Below are 23133 nucleotides of genomic sequence, written 5' to 3'. Positions count from 1 at the left end.
TACCGGAATGAAGATCACAATCATTGTTTGTACCGTCGCCGCGTCGAACAGTAGTTCACTTCTTTTAGCTTTTCAATTTCATAGCAAGGCCGTCGAGATCAATCAATAACGGTATTATGTTACGTAACACGACCTGAATAGACTAAGCTCTGTAAACTTGATGAGTTACATAAGACGCCTGTCTCAATTTCAACACGAAATATGTTTACATAACTGATTAAAACGAAGACACGTTAAGTACAAGCTTCTAATATTACATATCGAGATGGTTTATTTTATATGAGCCGTAGTAGTCTGGTCGGAAGAGCGTTTGGCTACCAGGCAAGTGTTTTTTCTTATTCATGTTTGGGTTATAACTAATTACCACGTGTTGAGCGGTGAAGGAAAACATCGTAAAGTCACCCACTTTTGCGGTAATTGATTTCCCTTTGCGGGTTGAAGGTCAGACAGGCAGTAGCTTCTAAACACGTGGGCCTATCAAATCTTCAGATTAGGTAAGCGAACTCCGTGTAAACAGGATAACGCTAGGGAAATGGTGATGATTTTGATGTTATTTTATAGGTAGGCAAATAGTGTTAATTAACTTTTCAGAATAATTGATATGGCTACATAAATAAACCTTTAATCGATGCTATTACTGTAGGTTATTATTTTTAATCTTGACCGCGATCGATATTAGAATTTATATTCCATAGACAAAACCCACACCTATGAACAAAACGTATAAAATAACATTATTTATAACTGTTACCCCCCACTTGGCTCGCATGAAACCCTACTATTAAAACTGTAGAAGTTTCATACAAACTTTGCCACCCCTTTTTACAGAATTAACGAATTTCGCAAAATTACATCTTAGTGAGCACCTACGTTCTAAAAGGAAACCCCATGCAAAATTCAAGACTCCTAGCACTTGTGGTTTCTGAGATTTCGTGATGAGTGAGTTCAGTCAATGACCTTTCGCTTTTATGTATTTATGCAGAATAGTCGTATGGTAAGGCACCCTCACCCCGCGCCGCCGCGCGGTTGTCGTAGACAGTTAACCAGCCTTTCAACTGAACGCATTCTATGTTTCGATTTATTCTTCGTTTGTCCCACTGAGTTTTGTCCACATTAAAAATCGTAGGTCTTCCCAAATAATTTGCGTCCTTCATCCCAAAATATAATTTTAATCTTTTTCGTGTTTCGTGGGTCGGAGAAGGATATATTCCTTCTACTTTTTCATATGCCTAAGCTTTATATTTGCTTTGGCCAAACTTACCAGTTCGTATAATCAGCAGTAATGAAAACAATTAAACCTTCATAATATGTCTCATAAAAAATAAGAAATTGTATAATATTTTTTAATGCTTTTTTTAGTTTAAACTCAAAGACGAAGCACAACTTTAATAGTGATATGGGATAACGTAAGTTTTTTTTTGGAATGTGGGACAAAATTTCAGTACGTACGAAGCATTAATCTATGTTTTTCCTATACTCTAAGTTCTGCAAAGTAAAAAGTATATATTTTTAACAGGGACATTCTATCTTCATCCATGGAGCATCTAGACGGAGAATTCAAGTTGGAAGCGGTGCGGAACGTAACAGACGTATTAAGTCGGACGTTTAGTAGTCAGTTCGTATTCCCAGCACTGGGACACAGTGATCCACCGCCTTCAAGAAGATTAGTGGATATGTGGATGCAGTGGCTACCGACAGAAGCTCTGCAGACATTTGAAAAAGGTAAGTCGTTTATGCCACAAATACAATTGCACTAAATAATACAAGAAAACTTTTCGCTCGTACAACGTGAATTCTTAGCAAGCACGTAAGTAGAATACATTCATTTTCTTTCAACATTGTTTTCCAGAAAATCTTGTTGATAATTTGAAATATTTCACTCACTTTACTTTACCAAATTTTACTTGAGTCCTAAATTTTTGAACACGTTCATGCCTCGTTTACTCTTTAGTAACATTGTAACGGTTTCCGAGACTGTTTTCTAGATTAAGTACTAACACAACATAACATATAATTATAGTCGTGATGTTATGTTGTAACATAATATAAGCTCACGACTACATTTTGGTGTTATCATAGGTACGGTCACGAGTACTAATATGTATACACTTTGAAACCATGTCGCATTAATCTTTTTAACAAATTAAACCGTAAGTCACATTAAATGTAATATGATAGTGCGACAGGGTTCTAAAGTGGGTACCTACATGATATTGCTCATGACTGTACATCCATCACAAGAGGAATTTTCTGTTACTAGCAGTTTCGCCGCCGTCTATAATGGTCAATTGTGTTAAAAACTGCACTTAAAATAATTTGATAACTCATTGGTGCAAGTCCGGTGTCAGGATTCGGCTCCCCATTTGACGATAGTGACTAAGTACTAAATAAGAAATTATTCCTATTCTGAACGGTATATTAAATGCATAGGCGACGTGATTCACATAGAGTCAGGGGTTGGAAACAAAACACACACTGCCCGAAGACATTTTGTATTCAGTGCAAACACGGAATAAACCGCTGCAGCGCCAGTATGCGATTTGAATTTTATGACGCGTAATCTTACCTTTGCGCGGAAGGATTGCACAGAATCGGATTAGAGAAGAAGAAATTGCCTATATCCAGCTGGGGATTCTCGTGGGGAGTCCACTTTAATTTTTCAAAGATGTTGATTTTCTTTATCATCACCTCAATCCGGAGGTCACGGGTTCAAATCCCGGTGGGGACATATCACGAAAATCACTTTGTGATCTCTGAAATTACAGGCTGATCACCTGATAGTCCGAAAGTAAGATGATCCGTGCATCTGGAAGGCACGTTAAGCCGTTGGTCGCGGTTACTACTTACAGATGCAAGTTAATAGTCGTTACATGAACCATGCCAGGGGCCTTTGGCGGTTCAATAGTAACCCTGACACCAGGGTTGATGGGGTTGGTAATCCACCTCACAACCCATACGATAGAAGAAGATACCTCAACCACAACCAAATGTGTTCGATTTCCACTACCGGACATACACACACAATCCCCGTTTACTGGTTTTGTGTACCTGCAGTGGAACAACAAGGTAAAGTGTAATAAGTATCTCCTCCAGTCAATGAGGGGAGGTCTGTGCCCAGCAGTCAGACATTTATAAGCTTACGCGGTTATTATCATAATTAAAACACATAATAACGGGTTCTTACCGCGTTTAAAAAAGGAATATGAGACTCCCGATATTTCGACTCGTTCAATCGTCACGTTCAGTCATCCCGTGATCATGACACTTGCAACATTGTCGAAATATCGGGAGTCTCATATTCCTATTTTAAACGCGGTAAGAATCCGTTATTATGTGTTTTAATTTATAAGCTGTTAATGTTTATTGGTTATGTGGTGGATTACCAACCTGATCAACCCTGGTGTCAGGCTTGTTATGGAACCGCCAAAGGCCTCTTTCATGGCTCATGTAACGACTATGTACTTAAATCAGTAAGTAAGTAAGCCTTCCCAAGCACGGAACATCTTTCTATCCACTCCGGGTTCACAAAGTTATTTTTATGGTATGTCCTCACCGGGATTTTAATTCAAGCCTCAAGACCCAGGGTATACTGTCTTGTGCTAAAGCATTTAATAAGCAAGTAAGATCTTACCCAATAGTTATAATTATAAACTGAACCGTACCTTTTTCTCGCAGGTGGTTACTATACTATAGAACAATCACATAGCAAGTTGAGGATCGTAGTGCTGAACAGCGTGCTGTGGGCTGGTGGCCAGACGAGGACTGATGGTGCAACGCAGGGCAAGGCGCAATGGGAGTGGCTGGAGCAGGTGCTTAGCACGGCTAGGAGGAAAAATGAAATGGTGAGTCATAAATACCTATTCAGGGTTATAGCTCAAAGTCAGAGGAGGTGACCTTAGGTCTGCGTCTTACCTGGTCCAACTATCAGTGGCTGTGCAACGGAGCAATGCCGCTAGTGTAATAGGTTCGTTTGGACCAGGTTAGACTCAGAGCGTCTAGTTGGATGTGACTAAGTTACGTATGTTTCTGATTATTTGACAAATTGTATTCTTTTATAATTATTTTTTACTAACATTCAATACTTTGAACCAGCTAATAGTTAACCTTTTTTTCACGGGGGTAACGAAGGGGCTTGATTTAATGATTAAATGAATTAAAAAATATATGTTTTTAAATGATTCACTGCTACAAAATGTTTATTCATGGTTTATGTTTATTGTTCCTTCCATCATTCAAAGTCAAAAGAACAAAAATATCGCCTAATTAATAATATTGATTTTGAAACTTTATACAAGGAAATAACAAGTATTAATTAAGTTATTTTATTCTAAGAGAACAGCGCGAACAAAGTCACTTATATGTAGGTATTTTATACTGTAACAGATTATTTATAGAAACGTATTTTTATAATCCCTTGGATCTCGCTCACGACATTCAGAGCCTCAAAAATTCAACTAAATTGACATTAAACTAAATATAGAATAGGTTAACTAAATTTAGTAAAAGAGCTGTAAGTAGAAACCTATATTTAGTTCTATAAAATTCGAGATTTGAACAAAAATATACCGTTCCTAAACTTTTCCAGTCATTCATAAAAAAAGAATGATACACAGCCGCATTGAAAATATAAAACATTTTTAGGTTTTTTATGGGCTCACTTTATTAAATTTTAATGAATCAAGTTTCTTTCTTCTTCTTTTTATCGTATGGGTTGTGAGGTGGAGTACCAACCTCATCAAACCTGGTGTCAGTATTGAGCCGCCAAAGGCCCCTGACATGGCTCACGTACTTACTTGCATCAGTAAGTAGTACCCGGGACCAACGGCTTAACGTGCCTTCCGAAGCACGGATCATCTTACTTTCGGACAATCTAGTAATCAGCCAGTAATGTCCTAACCAAACTAGGGACCACAACGTAATTTTTGTGAAATGTCCCCACCGGGAATCGAACCCGAGACCTCCGGATCGTGAGCTCAACGCTCAACAACTGGACCACGCAGGTCGTTTCTTTTTAAAGTTTCTTTAAAAAACGAATATTGGATATGGATAATTCCAAGTTTAAATTTCAAATCGTAATCGTGTGTTCATGTCGCGTGTTGTATGTGTGTGTCTGTATATTCATTAATGTTAGTGATACGCACAGGAACAAAGCTGTTGTTCGTAACTGCACCACTATACAAAATGTAAATTTTTCCTCCTTTTTCGATAATCGCTAACGCCTTAAGTTTGTATCGATTCTAAGAACACGTGACAGGTTTATGTTGGAACATAATTCTCTGAAACAACGCCCTGAGCCGAGAGTTCGAGCTCACATGAGGACACTGTCTGGTCTCTAACTGTTTCCAGGTAGTGCTCTCTATTTGTCCATTAAAGTACTCAAAGGCAAAAAATAAGGATTTTGTAGCAAACCGTAGCAGCACTCGCGGCAAAAACTGTAACCTAGGGTTTCGACCAATAGCCGTAAGACTTTTATGTACCATAGATAACATACCCTGCGTCGAGTGGTCGAAGTCGGCGACACATTTTTTTTCATTTATTTTGGCACAAAACAGTCATTTATACAAATAAGTAAAGAAAAACAATACATGACATAAAGACAACGAGTGCCCAAAAAGTGCTTACAGATAAAATGCAATTAAGAGCTTATTGAGACAGACTCAGTTATGCTAAGAGGTAGAACATACATGAAACAAATTATTAGTAGGTACCTACTAATAAGATGGTCACTTAATCTATAAAAATAAAAAGTGGATTATCCTTATACAAAAAGAAAATTTAGGATACAATATAAAAGCAAACCAGATTTAAGTAAATAAAGAAAGATAAAGATAAAAAGCAGACAAGAGTGAAATTATGTAATATTAAAGTAGTATTTATAATAATTATACACTAAGTTTTAAGAATATTTTATTTTTTATGGTATTCAAAGAGTTATTGAATAGGTCGATATCAGAAAAGTCCCTATTATACATGTTCAGACAGCGAGAGGTAAAATTATTATTTGTATAGTTTTTACGTAGTCGTGGTGGTACAAAAATGTTTAAAGTTCGTGAGGAACGAAGTGGCAATCGGGCTTTATTAATGACATTAATTTTAGATAACAATAACGAAGAATCGATTTTATTGTTCAACAGTTTGAGAGAAATACTATATCGAATTGCTTACGACGATTTTGAAGGGTGAGCATTTTATGTTTTTTAAGTGACTCGATGTATGATGCATTGGGTGTACTACTGCGATAATTTATGATCTTGACGAATTTTTTTTGAACTTCGCGACATTTAGGTGCCTGGTGTGGCAAAAGTAGTTGGACAGGTGACCGTCTAGTAACTTTCACTTTAGGTGCCTCTCGAAGAAAACGTAAAGTCATTAATCCCGGTTATTGGATTTTTGTTTTTATAGCACTTACCCGTACATAGGGAAACTCACAAAGAGAAAATTTAAATCTAAAGTCTCAATATTCTAGATAGATGGCGCCGGCGTTGGACTTAATGACGATACATAGCTCGAAAGAATTTCGCATGGACAGGAGGAGGACCCGGTAGTGTACTGGTTAACACGCTCGTCCCGGCTTGACAAGCTGTGGGTTCAAGTCCTATCCGAGAAGAAATTTTCAGACTGTCCTTTGTTTTGGACATTGCAGGCTTGAATCACCTGATCGTCCGGAAAAGTAAGATGGTTCCGTGCTTCGTCATGGAGTATGTTCCATACCCCCTCCGGTTCATTGAGGGGAGGCCTGTACCCAGCAGTGGGACATATATTGGCTATGCATGCATAGCGGGAATCGACGATCAGGAACTCGCTGTCAATGCAATGCAATGCAATTGATCCTGGCGAATTATCGAAGATAGCGAGGATTCAAATATCAACCATATTTGATTGGTTGCTAAACATGATTATAATAACTTGATTGTATTGTAGGTATACTTAGTGGCGCACGCCGGGCCCGGCGTAGAGGAGCGACACAACGCCGGGAGTTCCTCATCGACGGGAGGAGGGGAGCTGACTCCAACAGCCAACGCCCGACTCCTCTTCGTCGTCAGAGCGTTCAGTGACGTCATCGCTGGACAGTTCTATGGGCATCGTCACGCGGATACCTTCCGACTCATTTATAGTGAAGGTAAGATCGTGATCGGAGGGAGAATGAGTCTTCATTCTGACCCTGTGGTACACCGGCTTGCTTCTCAATCGGGAGGCGCTGGTTCATACCCAGGCATCGGGCTTGCACGAGTTATTAGTTTATCTTAAGTGCAATTATCACTAACACAACTATATTAGATCCACGGCATAATTGGAGATACCAATGTTGGAGATCCTTGGAATGTTGGAGATACCAATTATATCGTAACACAGTTTTAACACTTACGTCATCAAAGGGCTAGCTGGCGGCTTGTCATAGGATTGAGCATAGCTGTTTTTCTTATACCATGGTTAGATCAACGTGATACTGGGTAAGTACTAGTACTGAGAGAAGTAAAATAAACCCGCAAGTAATAGGTACATACTTGAAATGTGAAAATTAAGCCCTTTCATAATGATATCCTACACAATACCATGTCTTTTGCAGGGTGCCACATTGAATATTGACACCACATAACCTATAACCACAAGACAATCAAGACATTTCCAGTGACACCTCATTTGTTAAATTGTGATAGGTGGTTTACACACATACACACATGTATACAAAGCAGTCATACACATAACCCTCTCATTTTATTCGCCGCAGTCGGGTAAATACACTGTGTAGCTTTTGACTGCATTACATAGGTTAGTTACCTATACAGTATGTTATTGACATCGTAACGAAAACTTTGAGGGATGATTCAGACGACGACGGAAAATTCCACTTGATATTACCTCAGAATCATGGTCTGAATCATCCCCCTCAGTATTCGTTACGATGTCACTAACATCCTGTATATGCATGGAAACTTCTGTTCTCATGACATACGTATATATACTAAGTGACTCGAAATTCTGGTACTCGTAATGAAATAGTGATGGTTTTCACTTGGATAACAAATGATTCCAAATGATTCGATGTTTCTTTTTTGATGATTGATTTGATTGATGTTTTTGATTTTTTTGTTTTTATTCGTATGTTTATGTCCTTTGTATAATGTCGTTGTGCAATAAAGTATTATTGATTGATTGATTCCATAATTTCATAGAATAAAATAAAATAAAAGGAAACGATTTATTAGATTACTCTATTGACTTGTTGACGTTGATTTTTACGCTGCAACTGTTTGCAGGTTACTGTTGCATAACTGAATCCTAAAAAAGTGAATATTTTTATATTGGCTAGATATTCTGACTAAAATATTATTTTGTTTCGGTAGATTTTATGCTTATTGTGGCAATAGAAATAAATCGTGTGTTTTCATTACAGGGCGGCCAGTATCGTGGGCTTTATTAGCTCCCTCGTTGACACCACGCGGCGCCGGCAGCATATCGAACCCTGGATTGAGGCTCTACAAATTTGACTCCAAAACTGGAAAGGTAATTACTATTAAACAGAACGTTCAACCGGGTCTGCATGATAACCGCGCCGCGCGCGAATTACATTGACCGCTTCCACCAATAAACGATACGAATACTATCTACGTAGATGGACATCAAACGGCTATTGGTCGAAGGCCTCGATATAATTCGCGCCGCACGGTTATCGTGCAGAGCCTACAGCTTAGTAGCTTCAATGCACGGTAAGACATGTCAAGATACGTCAAAGTACGTTCGTAAGCTAGTGTTGTGACATTCACTAGTATAGTGATGTATCATTATATTTATTTTATTTATTTGGCTCACGGAACAGGTTGGGATTACAACACTAAAAATAGGTACAAAAAAAATTATTTTGAACTAGATCCCAGCCCAAGACATTGTGTGCTCAGCGTAGCCAAATGTTACGAAGCTTATCAGTCGAGATAAGGAAGATCGATTATTTTCTATCATTGACAATTCTATTGCTATCAAACGATAGTATAGGTATATTCGTATAAAATGCGAAACTATCATTTTAATTGCATACATCATTAACTTCGCATAAAATAAATAAATAAATTTATTTTATTCTTATTCTTCTTCTTATATATATATTTTTTTAAGAAATAACAAAATCATGAATTGGCCACATTGTTAAAGTAGCAGTTACTATTTATAAATCCCTCATAGACCAACAAAATAACATACCTACTAAATTAATCATAGAACCAATTAGTTAGCAATTAGTTATTGAAAATAATATTCATTTAGTCAATTCCGTTTGAAATAAAGTACGCTCTACGAAAGAAGTCTTGTATTCATGGAAATAATTGACAAGTCACAATAATTGGGTACCTAGTTTCATCAAAGATAAATTATGAAATTCTGATTACAAAATAAAGATCGATCTAAAGGTGACAAACAACGTTTTCTTTTTCTTTTTAACATATTTATGAATTTTAATAATGGAAAATGTAATAATAAGTGCCACATTTTGTCACGTTTGTCTATGACGTCACAGGTTGCTTTTCCATACAAACTCCATAGTAATTTCGTGTTTTGACGTTTAGTAAGGTAACTAGTACGAGTAACGAGTAAAGTAAAGTTGACTAGTTGGAAAGTACTCTATTATATATTATACAGATACCAACTACCAAAATGGCGCTGCTGCGACTGCGGGACTTCTTAATAGTTTCTTTTGCTTTTGATCTTTCTGTGTATCAATAGAAACAAGTACTCACTGTAATAAGCAACAGTTACTTAAATACAATAAACTGAAAGACTTATCCAGAAGTACCTAAAAAGAAAATTTTAAATTATGAAATTCTTATTACTAAATAAAGACAGACCTAAAACTGACAAAAAAACATTTTCTTTTTTCTGTTTAACTTATTAATTTTTACTTTTTATCAAGAAAATAGTATTACGTTTTTCTATACGACATATTATAATTATATTATTTTCTTTATTTTTTTTATTTTCTATATTATTATTTTTTTTGTTTTTTTTTTATTTTTTTGTAGTCATAATGTGCTTTTACATACAAATTCCATAATAGAGGTAATTTCGTGTTTTGACGTTTAGTATGTAACAACTGACTTGACTAGTTGGGAACTAGCCTATTCAGTGAAGTTGCTAACTTTAATCAATCTTTGGCAGGTTTTGGACTACACACAGTATTACCTAGACGTAACTAAAGGGGAGATGCACTGGGCGGTAGAATACAATCTGACGCAGTATTACGGGCTGAGAGATGTTAGTGCCGCTTCACTAGACGCCTTAGCCGAGAAGATCCGCCACCACCATGATAGAGGGATCTTTGCTAAGTGAGTATAAAATATAATAATAATAATATTCATTTATTTTCAGATTTACAATCCATAGTTGTTAGTAAAAATGCAGTCTTAACCTATTGTTAGTAGAAAATACAAAATACGTTAACGATTGCCAGATTTGTGCAATCGCATCCACCGCGCGAACATAGGCGCGTCCCACCTGCCGATCAGCACACTCAGGATACTGTTCGAACTCTTACACATTCGATTTAGGGTCGAGGCGCCTCTCTTCCTCATTATTGTATAGAAGCAGTCTACCCTCGCTTCAGCAAACATGAGAGAAGCGCTACAGAATCGCGGAAGTCCAAACAGTATCCTGAGCGCATCATTGTACTGCACACGTAGCGCGCTGTACGCCTTCTGCGTATAGTTGACCCACAGGCTGCACGTGTAGAAAGATTGGCAGTAAGCTTTGAAAAGCATCGCCTTAACCTGCTTGCCACAACGTGCAAATCTGCGTGCCAACATGTTGCATCGGACAGCCAGCGCCCTACGCTCCCTCTCAATGTCCGAGTTGTCACATTGAGTCTCGGTAACCCAGTGGCCCAGGTACTAAAAACGTTCAACTTGAACCAATGGACTCCCGCACAGTCTTACAGGAGGCACGTTCGAATAAGTCCTAGTACCGGCCCTGAACTATGACTTAAAATGTGTATTCTATATGCCAATGCGGTTTTACCTATCACGTTGCTCGAAACGCGAGGCCACTTAGTTCGTCTTACGTTGGGCGTACCTCTGACTACCCCAACCGTGATATAGTTATTTTGACGAGTGTGTGCGCCTGCGTTTTGCGCGAACGTCTGCGCACCTTAATATATCCTGCGTACCTGACCGCTTCATCATCATAGTTATTTTATATTTCTATAGTTAACTAATTAAGAACTTCGAAAAGCAAACATAAAGACTCATGAATTAATCCTTGTAAGATACAAGACCAATTTCCAATTTCGATAAAATTATTACTTAATGAACATGATAAGTGTAATTTTACTTGCTTTTAGTATATTATTATTAATGTGTATTTATTTTTCTTGAAAGGTATCTATCGGCTTTGCGTGTACGCCATTCAACGGACATATCAGACTGCGACGCGGCGTGCACGCATGTTCACTTCTGCGCGATCACGCGCGCGGATTATCACGAGTTCCGTTCCTGCGTGCGCAACCCCGCGTCAGCACTTGCGTCGCGCGCGCCGCACAACTCAGCCGCCATTTTGCTTTACGCAATTTTGATTTTAATCTCTTCTTAAAAAACCACCAAGGCAAAAGTTCTCGCGTGTATATTTTGAGTAGATCCACTGGATTTTTTATTGCTGTTGAATATTTTAGGACCAATTTCACTGCCTTCGTTTTAATTATTTCGAGTGCGGCTCGACAAGATAAATTGCAAGCAAAATGTGTACCTTACAATTTATCTGTGCTAACTCTACAAACAAAGATGCGTGAATATCTCATGAACTTCGCTCGATTTTACGTGTATATAGCAAACCTTATTACGGGAGTTCCATGGGATCACAATCTCTGCTTAAATTACTCAGGTAAGCAACTTACCGTATGTTTCTGTTACACGATTACTTAAATAAGATTCTCATTCAATCAGCTTATGTCGAGGTGGTGAAATAGGCGCTTAGCGTGTTGTAGGATTCGTGATCAGAATAACTGAAATAACTATTTGTAAAATAGCATCATGCTTCAGTTTTCATAAGTATAAAAGTGGTATATAAAATCATACTCATTGATGTAATTAAATATACATTATTTATGTAATTCTCGTTGCTAATTTGATTGTGATATAATTAAACTTTTTGTATATAAATTGTACTAAGTGAACTGAAAGTCAGTGTAAGTAAAAATAAATTTGAATATTTAAGCAAATGTCGTTTTTCATTTCTGTATGTAAAATACTGTTCTGTTCAGCATAAAACTAACGAGGCTGGGAACCTCAAAAGAAATCGGGATCGTGACAAACTAACGGACGCGGGTCGAACTGAAATAAAAAGCTGTTCCAGTAGTTGCTGATCAAACAAAAGATTTCCATTTTAATAACTTCTCGAGACAAGTTTTCCAGACTGTAATAATAAGCCAAGTGCGTAACTCAAACAATACAGGTTCCATTCTTTCCTAAAAATACCCCGCTGAACAAATATATTTCACCGTATTGTTACATGCTCAACAATACGTGAACAGAAACATTTCATTCGCGTTGTTCATATTATAAATATATCCCTTATTGGACCACCGAATATATTCAGGCAATATCCAAACGAAACATTCATATCCGCATTTTCATAAGAATATTTTTCTAAGGGGTACGCTAGTATTACTAATCTTTGGGGTACGCCTAAAAACGCTCGGAAAAATGGGTCGTACTGAGCCTTTTTTCTCAAAAGCTGCAACAGAACCATTCATAGCTGAACTTCCATTCTCCCTTTTGTGTGTGTATCTTTACATCTTTGAAGAACCTTCTTTTACACAGCCAAAGGTCACGCGTAACTGGTAGCAACATACGTATTTTATGCCATATGAATAAGTTTCGATGTACGGACGAAAGGGTTGCGTTCGCTTAGAAAAAAGTGGTAAAATGGTAGTAAGCGTTTATGGGCTGAACTATGAAAGGAAATTTCACTAAGAGGGCTTTTGTCGCTTTGCAAAAGGAATGATCAGTCGTGGGGAATAATGTATTGTCGTTGCCAATGCTGGACGTTTATTATATTTATGCAAAGAAATATTACGAAGTAGGTACTACCTAAGTGGATATTTATACATTCCCTCACAGAATATACTAAGGTACTTACAAAGGAAACGACTGTCTACAGAAGTATGGGTGAAGGTCAGTCCTTAATTAAGTATTTTCTTGGTAATGGAGCCATGTAGGATTGGTCCTATCTGAATAATAAATACAATCACTTCACAGAAACATTTATAATAATTATATTTTTTAGTTGAAACAGGTAGTATTCCTTTAAAAATAACTTTAAAAATTTGTAAACTTATTTAATATTTCTTCGTAACGTTTCCCAAAGGCTGACCCAAACAATTACGACAAACAAGATGACATAGAAGCCCAACAAACGTACATATTTACATTAGCTGGCTCGTTTCATGTTTATTATATTACGTACATTTAGCTGGCTGACCCCTCGACTTAGTAATTTAATTCGTTGGGAAATTAATGAGATTCTGCCCACGACGCACTCTGTGGCCCCGTAGATTTCCGGACGCAATTAAATTAGGTGCCTAATGATCTAAGAAAAGGTCTCGTTTGTCAAGCACTCGGTTCTGCTCTATTTGTTAAATTACAGTCAGAAAATGTAAACGGCAAAAGACAAGAGGGGATGATAAAGCTCGACTGATGTCGGATTAAGCTTCGCGTGCGCCCTCGTCCAAGAGAACAGAGTAAATGGACGAAATGCGAAACTTTTGTCGTTTTTTTTTTCTTTAAACAATAACAAGGAAACGTTAGGTCAGCGCGAACATTCTATTGTTTGTTTTTAAATAACATTCGGAATAACGTGAATGAGGACTGAATGATATCAAGCTATTAGGGAGGTATTCTGGGACCGCTTCTTTTCCTCTTTCACAAATTGGAAGCCAGTTGACGGAAATAATTAAATTCCTAGAGAACCGTGCTCAGTTTCCAAAGCTTATAGAGCACTTCAGTAAAAATAGTCTAGTCGATGTTGGAACTACTGTAAATGTTAAGCTATGACGAGTGACAAAGGTCCCAGTCCCGTTTGGGCATGAATTACTAATTCATATCATAATATAAGTATTACGTGTATCATGTAGAGGAGCTTCAGTGAAAACGATCCAATCTCATTAATTTAGAGTCAAGCGTACATGTTGCATACTAAGAGAGACATGGAATTTGTAATCATGGTTTACAATCAAGATAATCGTAGTGGACATGAACAATCTTAATGCTTTGTCTAAAATGCATAACGGGGTCATAATAATATTTTTAGGTCAATTAATAGCGATATTCCGGATCCCCGCCGAACACCACCACCACCAACTCCGACTCCAATAGGAATTAGGTGGGATGTTGTGTACCTATGTATGTGACAGTGATAAGTTATAGTGTATCTATTTTTGGAGGACCCTTTCTTTCGGACTCTATTTCATTACATGGTTGCGCAACCAACAGACACCAGCATAGAATTAAGAATAATACTACGTATAGAACGGCAACTCTCCGCTCCCCGCCAGCGGCTGAGCTAGGTTTACCTCACCCCCGTCGAACATAGTTTAGACTTGAATCGTATGGGCGCCAGACGTCACACACACAGATGCGTGTGTACGATAATGTCAATGTGTAGTATCTGTGTGAAACGAGGTTGTTTATAATGAAGTGTCCGGGGTGTAACACCTGTACCAACTGCGTACTTTTTGTTGGTGACGCCAATACGGTCGCGCATGGTTGCCATCATAAGTATTGTCCATTTTACGATTTCGCATCAAAAGTGCCTGTAAGTTGCTCTCTGATTACGTGTGGCTCTGTCTACCCCATTATGGACTGCGTGAATATAATAATTATGATAAATAAACTTTATTGAGTACGCAATAAGAAACAAGCAAATATGGGCACAGGCACAACGAGTTGTCTTATTAACCAGATTTTTTTTTGTTTTGGTCTTCCCCGAAGGCCAAAGCAAAGGGAACTATGCCCATACAGCCATGTCTTATGTATTTTTTTTTTCTTGATGATGATTAATGAAATGATGAAAGATGATGACGATGAATGATAAAACCTAAGCCCCCACCATCGGAGCAGACTCCTACTCCCAACCCCAAACGAATAAATTCAAAAGTCCGCATAAACTTTCGAGTTATGAAGCGGCTTCGTGGCACGAAGCGAAAATAGGCAGATACACTTTGTTTATTGAATACTCCGATATAATAACACTCGCGAATGTCTTCCGACTAACTTAATGCGATCATTAACCACAAAACACCACTTCGTATTAATTATTGAGGTTATTCAATGAAGAAAGTAACCGTCCCGTTTCCGTTCCCGCCACTTAAGTCCTGAACCAGAAATTATATATTTAAGGTACGAATATGAAGGTTTTATGTATTTTTAATGTTGTTTCTAAAAAAAAAGATCTACAAGAAATAATCGTTCCGCACTTTCCTTGCAAACGGCGTGAATAAAATAAAGGGAAATATACGACCAATTCTCTTTAATATTATTCGACATCACCCGTTATTAGGAAAGACTTATTGAATAATTCTCAAGCGCCGTTCCCATGTTGTTTTAGGATGATAGAGCCTGAAGGGTATTGGTAGACATAACAAGGGACAATTTAATACAAGTTTGGCTCATACTTATTCCATTATGGTTGGAGATACATCAACTGTCGGGAGTTTAGCTGGGTCTAGTGTTTAACCGGCTTAATTTGATTTGATAAGAATGTTAAAACTATAATAGTTGCCTGATCCCATTTTTCGACGAATGAGCATTGTCAAATATGACAGAACACCAACTAAGACTCCCGGTCAAAAACTGTTTTGGGTCCCGCCAAAAAAAATCTACTCTATGCCCTAAAAACGCAATAAAACCTCATTAGTCGCACCGCTATCGCGCGCTTATCTTTGTAAAACTGTAAAACCTCGTCTGAACGTAACGTAACATAATTGTTTATGTTACGTTACGTTCTCATTCTTCCTTTTCATTTTTCTAATCATATTCGTACATTCTTGAACGACTATGTACAAAGATCGTAAAAACGTCGAGATATCGCATGTAAATACCTACATATGCCAACGATATGCCATAGCAATTTTATCCTCATGTCAAATTGCGTTATATTTTTCGATCGCACCCAAATTGTAACCCGATAATACGAAGGGTAATGATCATACACATTTACAAGATAAAAGGAATTTCGTAGGCAGGTCTTTGAAATAAAATATCCTTCGATAATACGTTTTGTTACACATTTTACACAATGACATTTTTTGTTGTGCCGTACATTTGGTTTAGAATAAATGTCCAATGAAAAGTTAACAGCCTCCGTGGTCTAGTGGTTAGAGCGTTAGGCTCACTATCTGGAAGTCCGGGCTCGATTCCCGATGGGGACATTGTCGAAATCACTTTGTGAGACTGTCCTTTGTTTGGTAAGGACTTTTCAGGCTTGAATCACCTGATTGTCCGAAAAAGTAAGATGATTCCGTGCTTCGGAGGGCACGTTGAGCCGTTGGTCCCGGCTATTAGCCGTAAAAACACCTCCACCAACCCGCAGAGGAGCAGCGTGGTGGAGTATGTTCCATACCCCCTCCGATTGATTGAGGGGAGGCCTGTGCCCAGCAGTGGGACGTATATAGGCTCTTTATGTTATGAAAAGTTAAGAATAAAGGTATGACGGCGCTGCATGTTTGGATCATCATCATCATCAGCCCATTAACGTCCCCACTGCTGGGGCACGGGCCTTCCCAATGGATGGATAGGGAGATCGGGCCTTACACCATCACGCGGGCCCAGTGCGGATTGATGGTTATTAACGACTGCTAATGCAGCCGGGACCAACGGCTTAACGTGCCTTCCGAAGCACGGAGGAGCTCGAGATGAACACTTTGGATCATCGATAACTAATTCATATTACGTGGATTCTAGGATTTGAAATAGACTCGCCCCCTACCCTACCCTATTACATGGGACTTAAACTTTTTTTTTTTTTTTGACGTATGTGTGTGACTTATTGTAGATTTGCCGCAGATGGCATTAACTACTTGGCCGGACAAATGGGGAGCGCTGAAGGCTCTCACCCGGTACAACGTTTAAGACAACAGGCCTGAGGGTGCCCAGTTGGGCGCGAACCTCGGCTCAGGGCGTCGTCTGAGAGGAAAAATATTTGAAAGAATTAATCGACCCTAGTGGGTCGATAGCGATAAGCGCTGAATGAGGGAAATCGTCGACCACGCCGGCGGGGTCGGTATCGGGGACCAAGGACTTAAACAAAGTCAGAATAGTTGTACCTGTACTATACAAGTACAGTGATGCTATGTTATGGAATTTACATGAAGAACAAAATAACCAACAAAAGAAATATAAACATTGCAACTTCGAAGTCTAAAAAGAAACTTAACCCATAGTATTCATATAAAGACCTAATGAAATACAAACATACATACATAAACTTACATCTATTTCCTACCGGGGTAAGCAGAGACTATGGAGTTCCACTTGCTTCGATCCTGACACTCTTATATTGCCTCATCCACATTTTATTAATAGTTTCATACACGCACGCCGGCGCAGAGTAGCTCGTACTACCTTTTCTAAGGACATCTCCAATTTGGTCAATGTACTTATGTCCTTCTAGGTCTTCCTCTGTCAGCCCTACCACCAACCTTCGCATTATATACCGCTTTCGTAAAGAAATACTTTTATAATTAAATAGTATAACGCGCTAAAATAACGTACTTATAAGTGTGTTAAGTTTCTATTTGGGTCGTTCTTCTTTTTTATCGACAATGATCTGTCTTACGTACTGCTTTTAATAAGTTATGTTTTAGAATTTTATTACATGTTTCCATTGTCCAAAAATATAGTTATCTTATTATACTCAAAATAAAAGCAAAATACTAATCGGTTCCTCAATTAGTTATTAACGTAGCTTCATTGTTTTTCACAAAATTTTGTGACAGAGTGGTATATTGAAATGCTGTCTCCGATGAAAAGGGCCACTCTGTCACAATATTTTTTGGAATGCGCCTGCAAAGAAAAGTATGTTACCAAGATAAAGAGAACCACTAAATAGTCCTTTACGGACAGATCTTTATATGATGTTTTAAAATATTTATTGCCGTTATAATTTTAAAGATGTTAAGTCCGATTAATTGGGAAAATGTCTTTTTATTGTCGATAAAAAAGAAGAACGACCCATTTATCCTATAAGGCATTATTTTCTAAAATGAAACAGTCGCAGCATGAAATTGAATGATACTTACGCCGCTGACAATATTCTATACTTCATTGACGTTGGTCTAACATAAAGCTTGGTGTGGGTACTTAGTTCATCTTGCGATGGATGTAACTCTGACTACCCCAATTGGGCTATAGTCGTGAGCTTATGCTTTGTTTATTGAGTTAAATACAGCATGAAAAGTTCTCTGATTTCATAGTCTCTCTATTCTATCCTGTGGGTTGTGAGGTGGATTACCAACTTCATCAACCCTGGTGTCACGGTTACGATTGAGCCGCCAAAGGCCCCTGTCATGGCTCATGTAACGATTACTCACTTACATCAGTAAATAGTAGCCGGGACCAACGGCTTAACGTGCCTTCCGAAGCACGCATCATCTTACTTTCGGACAATCAGGTGATCAGTCTGTTATGTCCTAACCAAACCAGGGACTATAAAATAATTTCTGTGATATGTCCCCGCCGGGATTCGAACTCGGAGCCTCCGGATCGTTAGTCCAACACTCCAGTACTGGACCACAGTGGCCGTTAAAAAGTGATAACTCTGATTTCATAGTAAAGTGTTACAGCATACAGTGCCTCGAATAAAACGACTTCGCCTCGATATTGGCGCTGTCTATTTCCCATCCAAAATTTCCGGCCCATTGTACATCCATCTACGTTCACACTAGTCTCACGCACACAAAAAGTGTCGTAAAGCTGCAATAGTGCCCTCGGGACGAGGCGAAAGGTTTCACAGCTATAACTCACATGTTTCGCCATTTCAGTGCCCAGCGAATGTGGCCCGAGGACCTTTATAATTACGACCTTGCCTCGCGATTTGATCGACGGCGGGAAGCGTCCTTTTGAAAACAATCTGAAAGCTCATTTTAAAAAAAATGTACTTGTAAGTAGGTACATTTTATATTTATGAAGCTGGTAACAGTGTTGAGTATTTCCAAATAAATTATACACATAAATAGTTGTCTATCTTTTATCATGATTTATGTGCCTATAAGAGCCACGCTCTTATCGGTGTAGCTTTCTCCATTCTTGTCTATCTAAGGCCAATGCCTTAACTTCCTAATAAATGTTCGCCTTCTCTTTAATTTGTTCCATGTAAGGTCTTCTTGGTCTTCCCTTTCCTCTGTTACCTACGCGTCTAAATTACATAAAATTACAAAAAAAAAGAATGTACCTACTGTTGCAGGTATCACCAAGAAACTAAAATTGAAGTGAGTGCGTACTTATAAAGTGGAAGAACATATAGAGAAACAAAGAACAAATTCGAACAAAAAATAAGTTTCAATTACTTACGATTAAATAAAGAACATTACCCCAAGCAACGTATTTAAACAAAAACAAAATTTAAAAAGAAAAAGAAAAGCGCATTTTGTTAGAGTCAGGCACAGCGTACGGTCCTGGCAAACGTGTAATCAAATTAGTGCACTAATAAACCAGGGCAATCGCTTTTACCCGGTTAATGGCCATGCGGGCAGATAATACATTAAAAATGTCCGTACATTTTGTTGCTCAATTTGGTGGTACGTGTATAGAATCACAATGTAAAACTGACATTTTAAATACTTTCTTTGACACTTACTTATTCTTCTGACATAGAATAAGGAAATACTACGTGTAGAACGGCAACTCTCCGCTCCCCCCAGCGGCTGAGTTTGGTTTACCTCACCCCCCTTAAACATATAGTCCTCCTTGTCGTATCCGACAACGGCGACCTCAGTCTCATCTCTCGTGCGCTCGAATGTGACTGGCAAAGCCAAACTTTGTTCTGAAAACCCGGTCACATTGGAGGCAGAATAGCTGTCCATCCGAGTTAAAGGTGTAGCTATAGGTGGGTTTGGGACGATCCTTGCGTTTTGTGTGGGTGTCAGACGTCACACACACAGATGCGCGTGTATGACAATGTCAATGTGCGGTGTTCGTGCATTTTGTTGCTCAATTTGGTGGTACGTGTATAGAATCACAAAGTAAAACTGACATTTTAAATACTTTCTTTAACACTTACTCTTCTGACATAGAATAAGGAAATACTACGTATAGAACGGCAACTCTCCGCTCCCCCCAGCGGCTGAGCTAAGGTTAGTCTTCGATCCTGTGGGCGTCAAACGTCACACCCACAAAAGCGCGTGTACGATAATCAGCGTAAAATGAGGTGTTTTGTATGAAATTTCCGGGGTGTGCTTCTGATAAGAAGTCCTAAGATGCAGCAGGACAGCAGATCACCTATATTACAATGGGTCATCATGTTAGAATGGACATAATTATTCTGACGACAATCCCTAGAAAATTAAGTGAACATGTAATAAGTTTTTCGCTCCCTGTTCAGTGTAGCGATCATGAGTTTACGCAGTAATACTTTAACTACATAACCTATATACCTACGTCCCACTGCTGGGCACAGACCTCCCCTCAATCAACCGGATTAGCTGCAGTTCGAGTTGGTGGAGGCGTTTAGACTATTAGCCCGGGATCAGAGTAAAGTAAGTTGTGTGTAAATGTTTGTTTCCTGGTAGTGGTTGTCTGGAAGAAATTGCTCTAGAGCAATAAAGCCGCCAAAATTATACTGTATTCATGTGTTATGTCTGATTATTGAAATTTAGTCCTGTGCAATAAAGTACACAATCAACAGCTTAGCATACCTTCCGAAGTACGGAATCATATTACTTTTTCTGACAGTCGGGTGATTCAGCCTGCTATGTCCTAGCCAAACAAAGGGCAGTCTACACAAAGTAATTTTCAAAAGTGCTCCAACGGCAACTGAATTCTGGATATGCAGATTGTGATCCCAATGCTCCCACCAGACCACGAAGACTGTTGGCATCAGTATATTATTGCCATAATTACAGTAGGGATAAACGATCACATTTTTGACAGCGTCAGAGTCATAATAAACAGGAACCAGCAAGGCAAATTAAACTTCATAACTATGAGGTTAAGGAAACGGCAAATGTGTTGTATTGAATAAGCTCTACTATAGTATTTAATGATGTAAATAATAAATCAGCAGATAATCAAAGAGCAGATAGTTTAAAAATAGAAACAGAATTTTATAATTGAATTTTCCTTTAATTAGATAGCTTCATTGGTACTGTTGACACAAAACCTTGTTGGTGCCTCTATGTAATTTAAAAATTAAAACATATACATAGGCAGGTATAGGCTTGTCCTTTGATACAATGTCCCGGATGGCGTAAATAAACTTTCCGGAAATCCGAATAAACGATGTAAAGGTATGTTAGGAAAAAATCCATATGAGTAAAATTTTAAAAAATGTGAGTGAATTAGTTCACACAGAATTAGGTCAACTTAAACTCATCAAATATTTTTAATCATTGAATTTGAACACTTTGAATCGTCAATTTATATATACTTACCTTAATATATTTTTTGTCGAACGTCTTATTTGCTTAAACTACTGCAGCTTATCGGGTGAAATTTCAACTGGGTGATCTGGAGGTTAAAAAAACCACATCGAAGCAATTCACCTATAAAAGCAATATTACTATTTGACATTTCTTTGCACTTCACACTTACTTTTATATGTGTAAATCTCAAATTGCAATATTGCTTTTTTAGATGAATTTCTTCGATGTGGCTTTGTTTACCCCCCTGTTCCTTTTTTTTGTCTCGCTTGCCCATACGCGTTAGGCATCACATGGTGAAAATGAAATTTTTGTATCGAGTGTCCAGGCTGTGGCAATAACTTTTACACCCTTCAATCATTGAGTGGTAGCACAACGTAGACACGTGATAGAGCCTAACAGTTACTGGGGGGTTAAAATGGCCAAATCGAAGCAATTCATCTAAGAAAGCAACGTTGCAATTTGACATTTGCGCATATAAAAGTAAGTGCGCAATGCAAACAAATGTCAAATAGCAATATTGCTGTCTTACATGAATTGCTTCGATGTGGCCATTTTAACCCCCCTGTACTATGTATTACTTACTTGCAAAGAAATACATTTCTTTCGTGAGTACTACTTCTCCTTAAAACTTCAATTTGTCCTAATTAAGAAAATAGAAACGTTTCCGAACGTTAACGTTACTTTATCAGCTGACACAGATTAAAAAAAAAAACGGGTAAGTGCGAGTCTGACCTACGCACTAAGGGTTCCGTGCTGTAGGAAGCGCTGGTTATTATAATAAAACCCCACACAAATATGTGAATGAACTGTATTACTTAGGATAACATAACATAACAAATATATTGCACAAACAGGAAAAAACAAAATACAAAACAAAAGAGAAATAGAATGAGTACAATAGGCGGCCTTACTGCTAAGTAGCAATCTCTTCCAGGCAACCCCTAAGTATAGGAGATATTGAATATTTTATTATTGATATTATATTAAATTACAAGATCCAAATATTGATATGCGTAGGTTTGCTCGCGCTAGAGATGTGACTGACCATAAATGATAGACTATTAGGTAAGTCCCATACGCGTGCCAAGAAAAGACAACATAGGTAAAAGGAAATTCTGATTGCGAAACCCAAGTAAGATGAGTAAACGATTGAGTAGATAAGTATTTAGGAACGGTATTTTGACCGGACGAACATACTCTCATTTTATAGGGTTAGTTTTACTATGTTGGCACAGAACCCTAAAAACGCACTTCTTTGTAATTTTGTGATCTCTTTTATGGCAACCCAGTTGAAAGAGTTTTTTTTTTTCTAAACCAAATTAAGATGGAGTATAGTGAAGAATATATTCCGTAGCCCACTTGTTAATTATTAACTTTCCACGCGATTACAAAAGGGGGGCCTTAGTAAACTACAGGATTTCTTAAAAAAAAAATAGGATTTATACAAAGCCAGATTACATCGTATATACCTAATATTTGAACTGTGTATCCCTGTTATTTATTAGTACTTACAACTAATA

At 38.0% G+C, this 23133-nt stretch overlaps 1 protein-coding gene across 1 annotated transcript in view; it reads left to right on the top strand.

The window, feature by feature from the left end:
- LOC126381666 (acid sphingomyelinase-like phosphodiesterase 3a) overlaps positions 1–12088 on the top strand; it is a 99142-nt gene extending 87054 nt beyond the window's left edge. The window contains exons 5-10 of the mRNA XM_050031124.1: positions 1517–1722; positions 3676–3842; positions 6922–7120; positions 8396–8505; positions 10147–10313; positions 11361–12088. Of these exons, the coding sequence (XP_049887081.1) occupies positions 1517–1722; positions 3676–3842; positions 6922–7120; positions 8396–8505; positions 10147–10313; positions 11361–11571 (1060 nt within the window). The 3' untranslated portion in view covers positions 11572–12088. The remainder of the gene's footprint in view (positions 1–1516; positions 1723–3675; positions 3843–6921; positions 7121–8395; positions 8506–10146; positions 10314–11360) is intronic.
- The last annotated feature ends 11045 nt before the right edge of the window (positions 12089–23133 follow it).

Source organism: Pectinophora gossypiella, unplaced genomic scaffold, assembly GCF_024362695.1.
Source record: "Pectinophora gossypiella unplaced genomic scaffold, ilPecGoss1.1 Pgos_77, whole genome shotgun sequence".
Lineage (NCBI taxonomy): Eukaryota > Metazoa > Arthropoda > Insecta > Lepidoptera > Gelechiidae > Pectinophora > Pectinophora gossypiella.
The sequence above is the reverse complement of the archived record's forward strand: the minus strand, read 5'-3'. Positions and strand labels throughout refer to the sequence as shown.